Raw genomic sequence first — 20,442 nt, forward strand, 5'->3', positions numbered from 1 at the left:
GCCAGATGTGGTTTCTTGCTTGCCTTTATCTGGCCCTTGGGGATCTATTCCACCAACACCTGCGATGGGCACCCTACTGGGGTGAGAAGGTGGAAGCGCTTACACACCTGTATTAATTCCCGCTACTGACACAATGGGGCACGAATCCTCCCATTAAAACCAATGATGGGGCACTGATGCTGGGGCATTTTCTACTCCCAATGGTCACAGTCCGACCCCCACTAAAGGGCAGGAGGGGGGGGGCCGGACTGTGGACAGTAATTTTGGGTAGGTATATTTAATGACACATTTTTGCAATTTAATTTTTTTTTTTTTTTTAAAAAAAAGGAATTTTTTGATCTTACACAGTTGTTAGTTCTCCTTTACCGGAGTGACCATTTGGGGCCCCTCTGGTGTCCTTTTTTCCCTTACAGTAAACCGGCCTCTTGCTTAGAAAAGGAGGGAGAGGGAGATGTAAAGAACCATCATTATGTTGCACTACTAAACATGATGAGCAACCAGCAAATGGAAGAGGCAAAACACACACCAAATGCAAAAACACCGTTTAACGTAAACCATTCAGAGAAACATATGGGGGGGGGGGAAGCTGTCTTTTTCTAAAAGGTTAGCTTCTTCGCTGAAATGCTTACCATCTTGATTTAAAAAACGGAGCTGCTGAGTCAGCAGTATGCAAAAAATTAATAAAGCTGTTTGAATTTGAAGTTTTTTTTTTTTTTTTAAACTCAAAAAACTATTGAAGGAAAGATTTAAGGGATGATGTTGGAAAACAACAAGATCACAGGGAATACCAAGTAACCCAGTCTTAAGAGATGGCACTACAGGCACACTGCAGGAGAATCCACTTAAAATCTGGCCTACTCAGCATTCACTGGTGTCTCCTTGGAAAGAGCAAGACATCACCTCTCTTAGGTGCCATGGACAAGCAGGGGCAAAAGCAAGTACATTTAGATTTTCTAAGCTACAGGCGCCCCGCCCATTTTATTTAGAAAGTGCAGAGGGGAAAATAAATAAGCAGACCAAGCAATTGTTTTTTTTAATTTTAGAGCGCGCTAGAACACTTCTAATTATAGAAGGCTGTATAACCTTACCTTTCACATAGGGGTTTCCATTCCTGTCTTCACACAGCCTCAGTGTTGTTCTTTTGCGGTTTGGGCCAGAGGACACAGGCTCCAATAAGTCATACACAAACTCGTTATAAATTTCAAAGTAAGACACCCAAATGGACAGCTGAATATCAGAAGGTTCCTGAAGTGAAATGGCATCTTGCTCACCCCAACGGGAGCATGTTTCTAAAGTGTAAGAAAACACCAGTCAATAATGTAAATGTATTTCATGCACATTTTTTATGAATGTTATATTTTACAATACCTTCCAGCTGAATGCTGGTCTGATTGGCATGACTTGTCGAGGAGAGTCCTCCAATTCCACTGTCAAAGCTCAAACTTGAAGCAGCCCGAAGTTGGGACTCATTGCCAGCACTCCTTTTCATTGGAGTCATAAGTTCTTCCTACAGCAAACAATCACCAAAAAATACCAAGCAAAAAAAAAAAAAAAAAAAAAAAAAAAAAAAAAAAAAGTCATTACAATAAGAGTTCCGGAAAAAAAAAAAAAATGGCCAATTTGATGTGAACAGTACTATTTTTGGTATACTAGTAGCTGAACTCCAGACAAAAAATATTGATGCTCTGGGTTCATTAATGTGGAAGCTTACCCTAGAATTACTCCATGAACATTAAAGAAGTCAAAACAAATAGTGCTATGCTTTTATCAAGGTACAGACTGTTAATGGAGTAATTCTAGGGCGAGCGTGAATTTAGGTAACAGCATCGTACATCCCCTGCACATCTCAATTAGGAGAGGGAATACAAGCACAAAGACAAAGTTATGCTGCAATGCAATAAGCATGCTTATAGAAGGGGAGATCAGAGAAACAGACCAGCTCATCAGTCGGTTGCTTCTCTGCTCATTGTCTATTTACAGACTGGAAGAGGGAAAGAAAACTCAAAAGCTTTTTTTCCTACTTTAGGCCAAGTCAAAAACACAATACCAATAAAAATCCAAGCTCTTTATTTTAAAGATCTATAAACCAAGAATATAATATATGTAATGAAGACCATTGTAGGCCACAACAGCAGCTGTCAAACTGTGTAATAAAAGGGATGCTTTTACAGTAAGACAAAATTCCAGTTTTCTCTTTCGTTCACCGACGGACACAGCTCCATGTCTTCTAGACCAGTGTTTCCCAACTCTGGTCCTCAGGGCACACTAACAGGCCAGATTTTAAGTATTACCTTGGGGAGATGCAGACTAGTATACTGCAATCACTGAGCAGCAAATTAGATCACCTGGGATGTATTTCAGTTATCTTGCAAACCTGGCCTGTTAGTGGGCCCTGAGGACCAGGGTTGAGGACCACTGTTCTAGACCACTGGGATGTCCCAAAGCAGTATCAATATGAGGGGTGGGAAAAATACAGCAATACGTAGAATTCCTAACAAGGCTAGACATAGCCAACCAGGTTAAAAAAACAAAAAAACCCACAACAGGAGCACAACAACTGGAGCTCACCATAACGAAGAAAAAAAAAAAAAAACACGGACACCATCAAGAAGTGGAAGCCTCTGCAACCACAGCCTGCAAAACTTTGCGGCCGAACGCCGCATCTAAAGATGCAAGTACATCCACCTTATAAAATTTGTGAATTGTGTACAGACAGCAACATAGCTGCCTTGCACACCTGAACCACTGACGCCTGATGACGGAAGGCCAAGGAGGCACTAGGCGCCCTCGTAGAACGTGCCTTAAACAGGGAAAAGAGAAACCTGTCCCTTAATAGAGTAGGCCTGCACTACTGCCTGCCTGATCCACTTGGGAAATGGGCGCAGCAGATGCGGCATGGCCCTTACGAGGTCCACCCGTAAGAACAAACAAAATCGGATTTTCAAATTGGTTCAGTCACCGCCAGGTACACCTGAATCGCCCTGACCATCCAAGGAATGTAAAGCAGTTTCCTTAGGATTTTTGGGCTTAGGACATAAGGACGTTAACAATATCTTCATTCAAATTAAACCCCCGAGATAACCACCTTAGTAAGGAACGCCTTATAGGGTCGCAACACCACTTTGTCCCTATGAATCACCAGGGTCGCAGCACCACTTTGTCCCTATGAATCACCATGTAAGGTAACCGACAGTACAAGGCAGCCAACTCCGACACCCTACGTGCGGAAGTAATAGCGACTAAGAAGGCCACCTTCCGCGACAGAGTGAGTTCTCAAATATTTTTAAAGTGAGGCTTTTGAAGCACCGACAGTACCAAATTGAAGTCCCATGGAGGCACCAGGGATCTCACCGGCATAACCAGAGGGCAAACTCCCTGCACAAAAGTGTGAACCAAGGTCTTCGCTGCCCACGGCCTTTGGAAAAATATGGCCAAAAGAGAAATCTGGCCCTTGATGGTGTCCAGAGCCAAACGTTGATCTACACCTAGTTGTAGAAACTCCCAACAGGCAAGGAACAGGGAACCCACCCCCCACCCCCCTTCCAGGAAGTAGATTTCCTAGCTTTCAACAGCGTAGGAATCACGGACTCCAGACAGCCCTCTGTCCTTCAGCACCTGGTTTTCAATAGCCAGTGACCATCAAGCAGAATGGAAGATTGGTCCCTGAGACAGAATATCTTCCCTGAGAGGAAGTTTCCAAGGGACGTCTGCTACCAGCCTTACCAGGCCTGCGTACCAAGACCGGCGAGGCCAGTCTGGTGCCACCAGAACGACTGGAATCCCCTTCTACCTCAATTCTGCATAGCAGTCTAGACAGAAGTTGTATTGAAAGAAAGGCGTAAATCAGACGATACTGACACTAAGGGGCCGCCACCTCAAGATACCGGCCACTTCCCGGGCTGCCACAGCACCCTTTGTGCCCCCTTGATGATTCACATATGCCAAAGCCACAGCATTGTCCGATTGTATCCGCACAGGGCGTCCCTGCAGACGATCTGTCCATTGAGACAGACAGTCTGATCGCCCGAATTTCCAGGATGTTGAATCGGCAGCCTGGACTCGTCTTGAGTCAAAAACACCTTAGGCCGAGTACACTCCCAAGACACCTCCCCATCCAGACAGACTGGCATCCGTTGTGATCACACAGTCCAATACAGTGAAAGAAAGGATTTTCCCAGACGAAGGGAGCTGAGCCACCATAGCAGAGACTCCCTCAAACCCCGACTCAACAGGATCATATTGTCCAAAGAAAGCAGATCCTTGTTCCATTTGGTCAAAATCTCCCTTTGCAGAGGTCCGATATGGAACTGCACAAACAGAACTGCCTCGAAGGTGGAAACCATCAGACCCAGCACTTGTATGCAAGTTTTGAGCGACGTCCGATGGTTGGACAACAGGAGCCGAACAGCATCCTGTAGCTTCATAAGTGTCACCTGAGGAAGAAACACCTGGGTTGACGCTAAGTCCAGCATCAGACCCAACTAATCCAGAGTCAGTACAGATTTCTGAAAATTTAGCTTCCATCCGAACTCCTGTAGAGTAATGTTCAAGTAGGCTTCTAGAGCCGAGTAGCAGATTGTCCAGGTAACCCAGTACCGCAATCCCCGTCTGTTGTAGCAAGGCCAGAACTGGGACCAAAACCTTTGTGAACACCCGAGGAGCTGAAGAGAGATCAAAAGGTAACGCCACAAATTGATAGTGCTCCTCGCCCACGGCAAAAAGAAGAAAAAAACGCTAATGCCTGACATATGTTGGAATATGAAGGTAAGCGTCCTTGAGATCGATAGAAGCCAAAAGATCCCCTTGATGAAAGAAAGCTACTACTGTGCAGATGGACTCCATCCGAAATTTCTGAACCCGCACAAAGTGGTTCAGAGCCTTGAGATCCAAGATCAGACAAACTTTGCCTTCCTTCCTGGAAACAGATTTGAATAAAATCCTTAAAAATGTGTCAACTCTGGAACCGACAATAACTCCTTGTGCTAACAAGTCCTACACTGCCCCATAGAGGCCCTGTAGCCTCTCGTGAGACAGGCCTAAGTTGAAAGGAAAGAACCTTGCCAGAGGCAAGGGCCGAAACTCGATCTTGTAACCGAACCAACCCATGGACCCATCTGTCCTGAATGAGCACAGTCCACGGATCCGGAAAAAGGCGAAGATGTCCCCCCAACCCCAGATGCGGGTGAGGGGTCCCCTTCAGGCTGGTGAAGGCTTGTCTGCGGGATCAGAAGTGCCCAATTTGGACGTATCGTTCCAGGGTCTCTTCGAGCCTCCCGCAAAGTTACGGGTGGATATCGAACCCTTTTCCTGCGATCCAGACGGACGAAAGGGCCGTTTGTGAACCGAGAAGAAAGGACCACGTTTAGGACGAGGTTCCATGCCCCTAGCAACCTGCTGAAGTAAAGTACTCTTACCTCCCGTAAGACCCTTCATGATCTCTTCCATAGAGGCCCCGAACAAACGGTCACCTACAAAGAGTAGATCAGTCAGCACCTTTTTAGAAGCCTGGTCAGCCGACCAGTACTACAACCATACCATGTGGCGAAGAATCACTGCTGTCACACAGATACCCTGCCTTCCAAGAGGGCTGCATCCAAAGATGCATCACAAATGTACTGTAACCCATGGATCAACTGATCCGTCAGCTCAGGAGGTTGTTGACTCCCTTCCAGATCCTGGCATAAAATCTTTGCCCATGCCGTTAAGGTGGGGGGTGACCCGTGACCCCCCCAGCAATACCGTAAGAAGGGGGGGGGCACTACTTACCACACATCTTTGAATGGGGGTGCTGCAGCCTAAGGTACGCTGCATCTCCGATCATGACTGCTGTGGTGACCAGGGCTATGCGAGGTGTCGTGGCCAGGACCTTGCAAGGCGTTTCACTTGCCGGCCAGCCCCCCGTCCAGTGCGGCTATGTCGCGGCCAACCTAGCCCGGAGCTAAAAGTTGGGCCTTGCTGGCAGGCCAAACTCGGAAGACCATAAGGATCCATGATAGCCAGTGCATCGCCCAGTACGGCTGTTGACTGTAGTTCACACAGAAACAAAATAAAGTAAAAAAATTCCATTTAAAAAAGGGAATAAATGGCAGATCCCAGCAGAGTGCCAGGTCCTTACTCCTGACTAGGCAGAAAAAAAACGAAGTCCTAGACAGGAAGTGATGGTATACCTTATGGGACTGCCTCACAGGCATAACCAAAAGGTTTCCACCTAGTCCTACTCCTGAAGAGAAAGCAGCATAAAGCTCAATGGCCTAGAAGACATGGAACTGTGTCCATCGGTGAACAAAAGAAATTAGGTCTCTGGCTATGCCAGACATTGCTGTACTGTGTGGCAGAGCTGTGCAAACCTCAGGAAATCCTTTGACAGGTAAGGCAGCTCTCTTTTTATACAGTTTTTTCTTTGTATTCACCCGTTTGGATGAAGTCAAGCTTTAGGTACTTTCTAAGTACACTGACCTCTCGTAAATTAGAAAGTAAGGAGATCTTCTTTAACTCTTCCTGCCGCACTTGTTTGCTGTCCAGCCAAATAACTTCGTTAGAGAGAGGTTTGAGGTCAGAGCTTTTGTACAGGCGGTCCTGAGCACTGTTGAAGATGAGGGCAATGGACCGAGGCAGAATGCCACCATCTTTGTTTGTTCCTGAAAAGAAAAATGGAACAGAAACTTCCATCAAAATGTGTATATTAAGCAAAAGCCCAAAAAGTCAACATTTATTTTTACATAATCCTACCTTGTATGGTATAAGTCTTGCCAGAATTGGTGACTCCATATGTATAAACCAGCCAGTTTTGTCCATTTAGTGCATCCTTCACCACTCTCCTCATAGTCCCATCAAAAAACGGTTTCTGGTCAACCTCCGGCCCGAAAATCTATTATAGGAAAAACACCTTTCTTAACTGACAATTTAAAATTATGATATTGAGCCTTGGTGCATTCTTTCAAAGGGGCTTCCATATACCAAAATAAAAAAAAAAATAAAAATAAAAAAAAAAATTGGATTTTTCTCTTACCGTAAAATCCTTTTCTCTGATGTTCATTGACCGACACAGCTTCAGAATCTTCTTGACCATTGGGTTATGCTGCCCCCTACATGAGTAGGACATTAGGCAGGGAAAAAAAAAAAACTAGACCACGTCTATGGGGCAGTCCCAGGGGGTATACTCCCACTTCCTGCTATAGGCGTTAAGTTTGTTGCAAGCAGTGCTGTGTGTCAATGAACATTAGAGAAAAGGATTTTACGGTAAGACAAAAATCCAATTTTCTCTTTCGTTCAACACCAGAATCTTCTTGACCATTGGGATGTCCCAAAGCAGTGTCAAACATGAGGGATAGTGAAAAAAAAAAAAAACCAGCAGAAAAAAATTCCCAAAGGCTAACCTTAGCCAACCAAGTAACACTGAGCTCAACCAAGAACTGGAGCTCACCTGAAAACAATACACCCTAAAAGAGGATCAAGTCCTCTCAAACAGTGGCCTGCAAAACCTTGCGGCCAAAAGCAGCATTCGCAGATGCCAGCACATCGACTTTGCAAAATTTTGTTAAAGTGTGCACAGACGACCAGATGGCTGTCTTGCAAACCTGCATCACTGACGCCTGATGGCGGAAGGCCCAGGAGGCACCAAGCGCCTGTGTAGAATGCGCCTTAACAGGGAAAGGAGGAATCTGACCCTTGATTGAATAGGCCTGCACTACTATCTGTCTGATCCAACTGGAAATTGTCGCTGCAAAACACAGCCGACCCCTTGCGAGGTCCATCTGTAAGGACAAAAAGTGAGTCTGATTTCCTAAACGACTTGGTTGCTGCCAGATACACCCTTGATCACCTGAACCACATCCAGAGACTGCAAGGCAATCTCCTTAGGATGCGCTAAGGAGGCCCCGCCCCCTTATGTCAGACGACATCGGGCGGCCACGCCCCTAATGGCTATATAATAAGCTTCAGAGACCGGCATAATCACCGGAGACGTCGGAGGAGGACCGGAGGAAGAAGAAGAAGAGCCGAGGGCAAAAGAGCAGAAGATTGGACAGCAGAAGAGCGGACAGCAATAGAGCAGAAGACCGGAGAGGGAGAAGAACAGAGCAGGAGAAGACCGGATGAAGATTTTTAATAAACTTTCCAAAACGTCTCCTGTTGTTATTCACATACACTGCCTTTTATGGGGTGAATGGGTAAGGGTACAATGTACCCCATACCCATTCATATAGGGAGGGGGTCCGGGATCTGGGGGGCCCCCCTTGTTAAAGGGGGCTTCCAGATTCCGCTGAGCCCCCTGCCCGCAGACCCCCACAACCACCGGCCAGGGTTGTGGGGATGAGGCCCTTGTCCTCATCAACATGGGGGCAAGGTGCTTTGGGGTAGGGGGTGCAGAGCTCCCCCTGCCCCAAAGCACCCACACCCCCCCCCCCCCATGTTTGAGGGCGTGTGGCCTGGTGTGGTCCAGTGGGGGTGGGGCCGCTCGCTCGTCCCCTCACCTTTCCTGCATGCTCGGATAAGGGTCTGGTATGGATTTTGGGGGGACCCCACGCCGTTTTTTCCCGGCGTGGGGCTACCCTCAAATTCCATACCAGAACCGAAGGGCCTGATTTGGAACCTGGGGGGACCCCCACGTTGTTTTTTCCCCATTTTGGCATAGAGTTCCCCCTCAAGATTCTCACAGCGCAAGTCGGATCATCCTGATCCGACTTGCGGTGCGACTTCCATTCAAATCAATAGGCTCCCATAGGGAACCATTGATTTTGAATGGAGGCAGAAAAAAACGCTGCTAAAGGCAACGTGGCAAAATGTGCAATAACGCAAATGAAAAAAGCTACTGTAAGCACGTTTTTTACAGCTGCTTTTTCCGGCGCCAAAACTAGCTCTGACGCACGTTTTTTCTAACGCCCCGTGTGCATGGGGCCTAACATGAATAAAAGCTGATCACTGTAGGAAACCCTTGCCAGTGGCAAATGGTTTGTCTCATCCCTGTAAACCGATACATCTGCAGAAGAACCTGTTCTTTTGAAAAACAGACAGACATACTGGCTGGATCACCAGGTGAAAATAGAAGACAAAGCCTAAAAAGAAGAGAAAAAAAATGATAGTCATGCAGCCATCACATATAAGAATTGGTAAACTGCAATAGAATTAATATTTGCGTTTGGGTTTAATACTGCTTTAGGCAGTGACCCCCCTGGCTGGATGCCACTAGCCCAGTGACAAAGCCCTGTGGCATATAAAGGTCAGCCTGGGAAATGCTGGGAGAGCATAGCGTAGCCCACATTTCAGTGGAAGAGACATTTGCTGTCCACTGGAAAAACTGCACACCTGTTCAAGAAGTACTCCACACAGCTCCTGGACAGATCAGAAAACGCTGAGTGCAGTCCAGTCATGGCCCAGCAGGATTTAGTGGGCTGTATAAATTTTCACTATGTTAGATTAAAAACTATGGGCTGCCTTTAAAATATTTCTTGTATTGTTTAAGATAAAACAACTTTAGACAATTTTTTTTCTGCTGTGTAAAAACAAGTCTAATGCTGGCCATACACTACATGAAAAATCTTTCAATCTAATTGTTATAAAAACAAACACTCGGCCGTGAGAGCAAACAATTTTGCCATTGTGTAATGACCGATCAATTGTTAGACATAAAGGATTTTGTTTTTTGTTTGTTTTTCACATATACCTAGTGCAAAGTTTAGACGAGAAACACATGAACCTTTCAATTTATCATTCGTTTGGCAGAAAATTTCAAAAAACTTGTCACTCCAAACTTAGGCTCAAAAACGTCAACCTATTTTATAGTAGATTTGTTCAAATGACAGATTTTCAAACAATTTTTCGGCTAGTGTATGGGCACCATAATGAGGTGTATATTAGTTTACAAGTTCACATCCCAAAGGCCATATATAAATGGCTGGGATAACAAGTGATTAAAACAAACTGCAACCCTTTTTTTAAAGCCGGCAATTGACTTTTCAGTAAGAGTGATGCCTTTTACCGTACATAAAAGTTAGAAGAAATGGAATAATCTCATTTCATGGTTAACTGTAAAAATAATCCTTAACCACTTGCCGACTGCTCACAGTATATTTACTGCGGCAGTCAGCCCCTCACAAGCAGAGTGACGTAGATCTACGTCCCTAGCCTGTGAGGGTCTAGGGAGCGAACGAGCGCGCACTCCCGCGTGGTCATGGACCCCCCCACACTTGTGACCGGCGGATCCGATGTCTTGCTGTCTTGCAAGACAGCAAGACTCGGCCCCACCCCCCACATTACTGGATTTGACAGCAGCGGGAGCAAATGGCTCCTGCTATCAATCTGTCAAATGAGAACAGAGAGCGCGGCTGGAGTTGCTGCACTAGTGCACAACACTAAAACACAATGTTTTAATACATAGACATAAGCAGTATGTACTTCACATCTAGTGGGCATTACCTGAGAGAAGGTGAATTTGTGAGCACTCTGCCCCATTCCACGTTCAGTGTTCTTCATTGTGAAAGAATCTTTTGGTGCTCTCAAGATGAGAGTCTCCTGATTTTCTACCACCACACATCCCTGCAAAGACACATGAAGTCAAGATACATATAGTGGAAAACACAACAGGACACGAGCTGATCTATTCTATCTTACCTGGTCCTCTTTCTTATCCAATTCTCCATCTACAAAAGGTCTGATCCTAACATACACCATTACTTTGTCTGTTCCTTCATCGAGTATTGTCTATAGAAGGTATAAAGAAAAAAAAAAAAAAGAAGAAGGGGGGTAGAATTAAAGATGTAAGTTTTTTTTACAACATATTATACTGCAAGCAGAACAAGTCAGCACTAAAATTTGACCAAAAATCAGTCAAGACCAGGATAAACATCACACCTGGTTATGCTTCAAGTCAAACTGAGCTCAAAAAGTGAGGATTTGTATGCTACGGGAAAAACATTAAAGTTACTTACTGGTAACGTCTTCTCCAGTAGTCTTTCAGGACAGGCACTCTGAAAGAACCTGGCTCCTCCCTTCATAGGAAACACCGCCCCAATCAATTAGATTTAAAGCTCCCTTCCAGCTGGCTGCCTCAGTTCTTCAAGAGTACCTCCGGCCACTGGGGAGACACAAAGATAGATCATACTAACCTCTATCCTCTGATCATCTTATATTTAGACGTTCTTCGGGTGGGTATTAGTGCTGTCCTGAAAGACTACTGGAAAAGAAGTTACCAGTAAGTAACTTTTATTTTCCCTTATCGTCTTTCAGGACAGGCACTTCTGAGAGGATAAGCGAGTACTTACTTCAGGGTGGGACTACCGCCTGCAGGACTTTTCGCTCAAAAGCCTGATCCTTAGCGGATAGTAGGTCCAGTCTGTAGTGTCTGGAAAAGGTTGCTGTCCGACAGATCTGCTCCAGGGTAGCCCCAGATCTTTCCGCCTGAGAGGCCGCCATTGCCCTAGTAGAATGCGCCTTGATACCCATAGGAATCTCCTTCCCGGAAAGCCTATAAGCCTCACTAATGGCTAGCCTAAGCCATCTGGCTATTGAGCGTCTAGACGCTTTAGTACCCTTTTTTGAACTAGTAAATAAAACAAAAAAGGAATCTGACTTCCTGAACTCCTTCACGATGGTTAAGTATTGCAGAACACATCTTCTGACATCTAACTTTTGAAAATTCATTTCCTGTTCCTTCACAGGATCTGAACAAAACGTAGGTAGCACTATCTCCTGGTCTCTATGGAACTTCGAGACCACCTTAGGAGAAAGGTTGGATCGGTCTTAAAAATAATTTGATCTGCAAAAATCTGTAAGAAAGGTGCTTTAACTGAAAGGGCCTCTAGCTCACTAACCCATCTAGCGGTAGTGATTGCCACTTTCTTTCTGCTTCTTAGCAGAGTTAGCACCAGTTGGTCCGAGAAACCCTTGCTCCTTAACAGTTGTTCTTCAGAAGCCAGGCTGCAAGGCTCCAAAGTTGTGTCAGAGGACAGAGTACTGGGCCCTGATAGAGGAGATCTTCCCTCACCAGGGGGGGGTTCTACCGCTAGGTGCTTTAGGATCGAGAACCATGGCCTCCTTGGCCAGTGGCGCTATAAGGATTAGCGTCGTATTTTCCTCCTGAAACTTCCTCAGGACCGCTGGGATTAGCACCGGTGGAGGGAAGGCATAAGATCTGGGGAAAACCCAAGGTTGAGCCAGAGCATCTACTCCTAGAGCTCCGTCCCATCTGTTCAGGGAAAAGAATTGAGGTGACTGTTTTGCCGCAAGGCAAACAGATCGATATTTGGTATTCCCCGTCTCTGGGTAATCACATTGAACACCTCCTGGTTTAGAGTCCAGTTGCCTTCCCTTACAGTTCTCCTTGCTGAGAAAGTCGGCTAGTTGGTTTAACTCTCCCTTGAGATGGACCGCCGAAAGAGAGAGAACTTGGACTTCGGCCCATTTAAAGATCCTTTTTGCCAATCCCCATAGGAGATTGCTCCTGGTTGCCCCTTCGGTTTGTATATGCCACCACTGTGGCATTGTCCGACCGAACATGGATTCGGCGTCCCTGCAAGTCTTCCTGGAAGGCTCTGAGGGCCAGCTCTACTGCCCTCAATTCCCTCCAGTTGGAGGATTGTTTTGCTTCTTCCGGTCCCCAAGCCCCCTGAGCTAGCCTGTGCCGCTTGTATCCGTGGTGATAATGGTGGAAGCTATCTGAACCCAATAGAGGCCCTGCGATAGGTTTGAGGCCTTTCTTCACCACCACAGAGATCTTTTTACTCCGGTTGGGATGTGGATTAGAGCATCCAGGGATTCCTGACTGCGGTCCCAAGCTTCCAGAATGAACAGCTGCAAGGGACGAAAATGAAGGCCTGCCCACTGAACTGCTGGGATGGCGGCTGTTAGCAACCCCAGTATAGACATGGACTGTCTGACTGAGATTGCTTGGTTGGATTTTAACTGCCCTACCGACTTGTCTATCTTCGGCTTCTTGTCCAGAGGTAAGAAGACTTTCTGGACAGTGGAGTCTATCTCCTAGCCCAAGAACAATATCCTTTGTGTTGGTACTAGGGAGGATATTTCTAGATTTAGAAGCCAACCCAAACTTTCCAGAACCAGTGTTGCATCTCGGAGGTCCTTGGACAATTGCTCTCGGGAGTGGGCAAAAAGTAGCAGGTTGTCTAGGTAGGCAACGACCGACAACCCCTGTAGGCGCATGAATGACAAGGTCTCTGCCATGACCTTGGCAAATATTTTGGGGGGGGGGGAGAGAGGATAGACCAAACGGGAGGGCTTGAAATTGTCAATGCTGTATGTCCTCCCTTGTTCTTACGGCTAACCTTAGGAACTTTTGGCTTTTCTCTGCAATGGGAATGTGCAGGTAGGCATCCTCGAGGTCTATCGAGGCCATATAACAATGTGGGGGGAAGGATAGCTCTTATCGAATAGATAAGAGTCCATCCTGAACTTCCTGTATCTGATTGAACGATTCAGGGGCTTTAGGTTTAAGATCAACCTGTAACTGCCTGAGGGCTTTAATACCACAAAAATGTGGGAGTAAAACCCTTCTACTTCCCCTGGTGATACCCTCCTGATGACCTTCTGTTTTTTTAGGTCTTTGAGGGAGGAAAGTATGGCCGTGGCCTTCTTCTCGCACCTTGGCAGATGGGCAATTAACATCCTGGCAGGGGGAGGGCTTGAGAACTCCAGTTGATAGCCCCGTCTTACGATCTCCAGGATAAAATGGCTGTAGGTGATCCCTTCCCACCGTGGGAGAAAAGTCCCCAGTCTCCCCCCACTGTGGTGAGGCTGTCATTGTGACTTCCTGGGCTGTTCAGGACGGCGAAAAATAGTCCCCACGGCCCTTCCCTTTTTGACTCCAGGATTTCCTCTGTCCTTCAGATTTTCTTGGAGCCGAAGAATTCTTTTGGGGATATGATCTTTTATGAACCCCACCTTCTTTCCCTGTTTTACTGGAAAGGATTTTTTCTGATCTGCCGTTTGATCTAGGATGGTCTCTAATCCTAGACCAAATAGGTGGTCCCCTGTAAATGGGATCCCACACAGCTTAGCTTTGGATCCCCCATCTCCCTGCCAAGTTTTTAACCAGAGAGCTCTCCTAGCCGAATTGGTTAAGGCAGATGACCTGGCTGTCATGCGCACCGTCTCCGCGGAGGCATCCGCAATGTATGCTACTCCCCGTAGCAGCATGGGAAAGTAGGACGATATGGTCTCCTTGGCAGTACCCGCCTCAATGTGCGCTTTTATCTGTGTTAAGAAATACTCCGTGTTTCTGGCTACCACAGTAATTGCCATAGCAGGTTTTAGGTTTCCTAAAGAGGAGTCCCATGCTTTTTTGAGGAGGGAGTCTGCTCGCTTATCCATGGGATCAGGAAGCGACCCCATATCCTCAAAAGCCAGATCCATATGCCTGGAGACTTGTGAAAAGGCTGTGTCTAGTTAAGGTGATTTATTCCAAACCGCCGAATCATCATCTTCGGAAAAAGGAAACCTTTTTAGAGCACCGGAAACAGAGGGTGTTACTAGGGACGACCATCACCAAAAGATCCCACAGTGTAACCCTCAAGCCTCCCTGATCCCCTTATAGAGCCCTCTAGGGGAAAAGAAATGGAGCTAGTGGGAGAAGGTAAGGGAGTACCACCCCAGGTCTCCTTACCTTAGGTTGGCTGGTGCTGTTCTCCACCGGAGCAGTCACCTTCAGGCAGCTGTCCCCCAGCAGTTTGAAAGCACCAGTATTCATATCTGGCCCGCTCACCGCTGCGACCCGGAAGTCGCGGTTGCCGACCAAAGTGCCCGCCCCTACCGGAAGTGATGTCCCACGTCATCCGGCCCGGCAGCTCCACGCCGGCCGTACAGCGGGGGGGTGCACAATCGCCAGACGCTCTCCCCGAGCGTGGAGAGCAGGCCCCCAGCCTGGAAGCCCCCCTGAGCGGGGCTGGGGTGATAGAGGTCTTTTTGCAGCCGACAGGTAGGCGGGTCCCCCCCGGTGCGGTCTTTCTGGCCGCTTCCGAGAGTAGCTGACTCCCTGTAGCTTCAGCCTCAGCTATGGCTCCTCTTTGGACGGTGTCTACCCGCTGGAGGAAACACCAGAACCGAGGCAGCCAGCTGAAGGCGAGCTTTAAATCTAATTGATTGGGGCGGTGTTTCCTATGAAGGGAGGAGCCAGGTTCTCTCAGAAGTGCCTGTCCTGAAAGACGATAAGGGAAAAAACTGAATTTTTGTAAAATCTTACCTGTAAAATTCCTTTCTCTGAGTCCTCCGACAGTCGCCGCCTCTTCATATTCGTCACTAATGGGGTTATTGACCTTTGCTCCGTAGGAGTAGCTAGGCAACAGAATATATTAATATCAAAGCTTTTAGCATATCCCACCCCCAGGGGGTGGTCCCCTCAGTCAATACCTCCCTGCTTCCTGCATACCAACTCAGTTTCAGTAGAATAGCAGTAGAGTACATAAACCCCAAAAGAGGGGCGGGGGCGGCGACTGTCGGAGGACTCAGAGAAAGGAATTTTACAGGTAAGATTTTACAAAAATTCTGTTTTCTCTTACGTCCTCCGACAGTCGCCGCCTCTTCATATTCGTCACTAATGGGGACGTCCCAAAGCAGTGTAGACATGAGGGGTGGGAAAAAAAAGCAGCCGCGCCTAAAGCAACGCAGTACCCACATCAGAGAAAGGAACCTTACCAAAGTAAGAGCACCAACTGGGCAACAGGAAAACGTGCTCAACAGGAGCAACAACCCAGGAAAAAACAAGTAACCTAGGGGTAAAAACACCCCAACAGCCAAAGGCCCAAACAAGGGACCCTAAGGCACTGCCGCACTAAGAACTTTGCGGCCAAAGGAAGCATCTGCCGATGCCTGAACATCCACTTTGTAAAATTTTGAGAAGGTGTGAACGGACGACCAAGTCGCCGCCTTACACACCTGGGCCACAGAAGCCTGATGACGATAGGCCCAAGACGTACTTAGAGACCTGGTAGAGTGCGCCTTCACAGGAAAAGGAGGAACCTTCCCCTTCAAAGCATAGGCTTGCACAATGGTCTGTCTGATCCATTTGGCGATGGTAGCAGCCGACGCCGCCATGCCCTTCCGAGGTCCCTCAGGAAGGACAAAGAGAATCCGACTTGCGAAAGGATTTAGTCGATGACAGGTAAACCCTGATCGCCCTAACAACATCCAAGGAATGCAAAGCCACCTCCTTCCGATGCTTAGGCTTCGCGCAAAGCGAAGGCAGAACAACATCCTCATTGAGGTGAAAATCCGAGATCCTCTTCGGAAGAAAAGACGGGTTAGGTCGCAAGACCACCTTATCCAAGTGAACCACCAAATACGGAGATTTACAGGACAAGGCCGCCAGCTCCGACACCCTGCGAGCCGAAGTGATCGCCACTAAGAAGGCAACCTTCTTGGACAACAATGACAACAAGATCTCCCTGATATTTTCAAAAGGAGCATGTTGCAACACGGACAGAACAAGGTTCAAATCCTATGGAGGTAAAGGCTCCCTCCTAGGAGGGACCAAATGTCGCACCCCTTGAACAAAGGTGCTAACCAAAGAGTTAGACGCCACAGGGCGTTGAAAGAGAACGGCCAGCGCAGAAATCTGACCCTTAATCGTGGCCAACGCCAAACGCTGGTCCACGCCCATTTGAAGGAAAGCCAACACTCTCGACACCGAGTACGAGCGAGGGGAATACCCCCTGGACTCACACCAGGCAAAAGTAAGCCTTCCAAGTACGGTAGTAAATCTTCCCCGAAGAGGCTTTTCTAGCCTTGATCAAAGTGGGAATGACCTCAGGGGAAAGACCCCTATCCTTCAGGACCTGGCTTTCAACAGCCAGGCCGTTAAAGCCAGCGACTGTAAAGCAGGATGGAAGATCGGGCCTCGAGACAGGAGATCTTCTCGAAGTGGCAGACGCCACGGAGCGTCGACCGCCAGATTCACGAGGTCTGCGTACCAAGACCGGCGAGGCCAGTCTGGTGCCACCAGAATCACCGTTTGGTTCCGAGGCCAACCAGCGAAGGAACCTGGACAGCAGCTGAATCGGTGGAAAGGCATACAACAGGCGATACTGATGCCAGGGCGTCACTAAAGCGTCCGAGGCGTCTGCCCGATGATCGCGTGTCCTTGCCACGAACCTTTCCACCTTGTTGTTTAGACGAGACGCGAACAGGTCCACATCTGGGGACCCCCACTTCACGCACAACATCTGGAAGACATCCGGGTGAAGGGACCATTCTCCCTGGTCCAGGGTCTGGCGGCTCAGATAATCCGCCTGCCAGTTCTCCACCCCCGGAATGTGAACTGCAGATATCGCCGGGACGTGCGTCTCGGCCCAAGACAGAATGTCGGCTACTTCCCGAGCCGCTCGGGCACTCCTGGTGCCCCCTTGGTGGTTGATGTAGGCCACCGCTGTGGCATTGTCCGTCTGTACCCGAACTGGACGGCCCTGAAGCCTGTCCGTCCAACGCAGAAGACGCTCGCAATTCCAGAATGTTGATCGGAAGGGAGGATTCCTCCTCCGTCCAAGTTCCCTGGGCGGATAGAACGCCCAGAACACCACCCCAGCCCGACAGGCTGGCGTCCGTGGTGACCACCGTCCATGACAAAGGACGAAAAGACTTGCCCCCCGACACCGCCGGGGACTGGAGCCACCACAAGACCCCTTCGGGCGAGATGGCTCAACGACAGCCGCAGATCCAGAGATTGCGGACGCCCGTCCCACTTGGCCAGGACCTCCGCCTGAAGCTCCCGTGTGTGAAACTGGGTGAAGGGAATCGCCTCGAAGGCCAAAACCATCAATCCCAGACACCTCATACACGTCCGGAGGGACGAGCACCGATTGTCCCTGAGGGACCTGACTTCGCACTGAAGTGTCCGAAGCTTGTCTTCCGGCAGGAAGACCTTCGCTTGAACCGAGTCCAGAATCATCCCCAAGTAGGGAAGACGAACTGACGGGCACAACGTTGACTTTGGAAAATTTATCGTCCAGCCGAATTCCTGCAGAGTCTGCATCGTGATGGAAAGGTCGTTCACCAGGCCCTGACTGGTCGCGGACCGAATCAGGATATCGTCCAGATACCCCAGGACAGAAATGCCCTGGGCCCTCAACAAGGCCAGAACCGGCGCAAGCACCTTGGTGAAAACCCGCGGAGCCGAAGCGAGACCAAAGGGCAACGCCACGAATTGGTAATGATCCTCCGCAATGGCAAATCGAAGGTACCTCTGGTGACCCTCGAAAATGGGAATGTGAAGGTACGCATCCTTCAAGTCGATGGAGGCCATGAATTCCCCCGGAACCAGGGCAGCCACCACCGATCGCAGGGATTCCATGCGGAACTTGCGAACCCGCACAAAGCGGTTCAGAGCTTTCAAGTCCAGAATCGGATGTACCTTGCCCTCCTTTCTGGGCACAGTGAACAGATTAGAATAGAACCCCCGAAATCTGTCCCGATGAGGCACCGGAACCACCACTCCCTGGGTCCGCAGGTCCCGCACCGCCAGGTGCAGATCCTGCAAGCGCTCCGGAGTCAGCTGAAGGTTTGAAGGGAAAAATCTGCCCGCCGGCCGAGAGAGAAACTCGATCTTGTATCCAGATCGAACGATTTCCTGAACCCACCTGTCCCGAACACGGTCCAGCCAGGGTCGAAGAAAACCGAGCAAACGTCCCCCCACCCCAGAAACGGATGAGGGCGCCCCTTCAGGCCGCATTGTTGTGGGCAGCGGATCCGGACTGGCCGGACTTCTGCTTACCCGTCCACGGCTTCTTCTGGGAGCCTTGGCCTTTGAAGGGCTTGCCCTTATAGTGCGACCGAAAGGCACGAAAGGACCCCTGAGAGGGTCTAAACGAGGCATTCTTCTTACCACGAACAAACTTATTCTTGTGAGATTGGGGCAAGAGAGTGCTCTTACCCCCAGAAATACCCTTTATCAGAGTATCCAGAGATTCGCCGAAAAGGCGAGATCCCGCGTAGGGCAAATTTGCCAGAGTCTTGCGAGAAGATTGGTCAACCGACCAACATTTCAACCATATCAGGCGACGGTTCAAGACCGCCACACTAGAAAGGCGCGCCGCCAAAGGGACTAAATCCAAGTCCGCATCACACAAATACATGACACCCTGATGAATCTGATCCACCATAGCCAAAGTTGTCGGCGGGGCAGAGTCAGCCACCAGAGTGCGCTTGAGCACCTGCGTCCAATCCGCAATAGCCTGGGCTGCCATAATGGAAGCAAAAATAGGCTTCAGCATAGAGCCAGCAACCGTATAGGCATGACGGGCCAGAGATTCCAATCTCCTGTCCGTCGGGTCCCGGAACACCGGGGTATCCTCAGCAGGGATCGCAGTTGATTTATTCAAAATCGCCACCGCGTGATCCACCTGAGGCGGTACACACCAACGCTCATCAGTAGCCGGTGTAAAGGGATAACGCAGCTTGAACCTACTCGGCATAGCAAAAGGCTTTTTTAAATTGCGCCATTGCTCATCAACCGCGTGCTGAAATTCCGTAGAGCAAGGAAAAACCTGCGATGTTTTGCGTTTCCTCTGCGTCCCATAAGAGGACATCAAAGCAGGAGGACATGGTTCATCCTGCAAATGCAGCGTTTGCTTGATAGAAGCAACCAACTCATCCATGAGTGCAAGCTCTTCAGATGAGCCAGGGGGAGAATTATCAACCCCTTCCACCTCAGCCTCCCCGTCAGACCCCACAAGGTCAAGGGATGAGTGAGACCCTGAGAAGGGCACTCCAGCCATAGCAGCCCCATCGCCCTCTGAATCAGAGGAAATAGACAATCTGGGCCGTTTTGTGGATCGATCAGCCACCAGCATCTGCACCTGAGCAGCTAAGTTAGCCACAATAGTGGCCAGATCAGCCCCCTCGGGGGAAGCAGCAGCCCCTTGGCCCCCCCACCAGGGTGGGAGAAAACTTGCAATCCTGAGAATCCATGCCCCAGCAAAGTAATTAATAAAGGGTACTGCCCCTTTAAGATCACGGCGAGCGCTGCCCACCGCACCCACTGAACACACTGACCCCCACAGGGACAAGAAACTGGGCAAGGAATACAGGAAAAACTTACCGTTAGTTCACCGGTAACGGCTTTTCTCTTCAATCCTTCCAGGACGGCCTACATTTGGGAGATTGTGGCTCCGCCTCACAGGAAACACAACTAATTTGCAGCTGTTTAAAAGGGTCCCACCCATCCTTCGCTCCAGTAATAGGTAAGTAGTTTTCAACCGAACTTTAAGGAATATAGTCAATCAAACAGCTACATATAAATACATATACATTTATATATACATATTCTTTTAGAACTCACCACCACATAGGGCGGGAAGTAGGCCGGCCGTCCTGGAAGGATTGAAGAGAAAAGCCGTTACCGGTGAACTAACGGTAAGTTTTCTCCTTTCATCCTTCCAGGACGGCCTACATTTGGGAGGATAATAAAGGAATCCATACTGGCCTACCTTAGGGCGGGACCAC

General features: G+C 48.6%; 1 protein-coding gene across 2 annotated transcripts in view; it reads right to left on the minus strand.

The window, feature by feature from the left end:
• Positions 1 to 20,442, minus strand: part of KIF20A (kinesin family member 20A) — a 46,522-nt gene that overhangs the window by 19,728 nt on the left and 6,352 nt on the right. For both annotated transcript variants that reach the window (XM_082256610.1, XM_082256609.1), the window contains exons 2-7: positions 10,609 to 10,698; positions 10,414 to 10,533; positions 6,730 to 6,868; positions 6,457 to 6,638; positions 1,369 to 1,507; positions 1,089 to 1,289 (exon numbers count right to left, since the gene is read on the minus strand). In XM_082256610.1, the coding sequence (XP_082112736.1) occupies positions 1,089 to 1,289; positions 1,369 to 1,507; positions 6,457 to 6,638; positions 6,730 to 6,868; positions 10,414 to 10,533; positions 10,609 to 10,698 (871 nt within the window). The remainder of the gene's footprint in view (positions 1 to 1,088; positions 1,290 to 1,368; positions 1,508 to 6,456; positions 6,639 to 6,729; positions 6,869 to 10,413; positions 10,534 to 10,608; positions 10,699 to 20,442) is intronic.

This window comes from Pelophylax lessonae, assembly GCF_965119305.1.
Source record: "Pelophylax lessonae genome assembly, chromosome: 4".
Classification (NCBI taxonomy): Eukaryota; Metazoa; Chordata; class Amphibia; order Anura; family Ranidae; genus Pelophylax; species Pelophylax lessonae.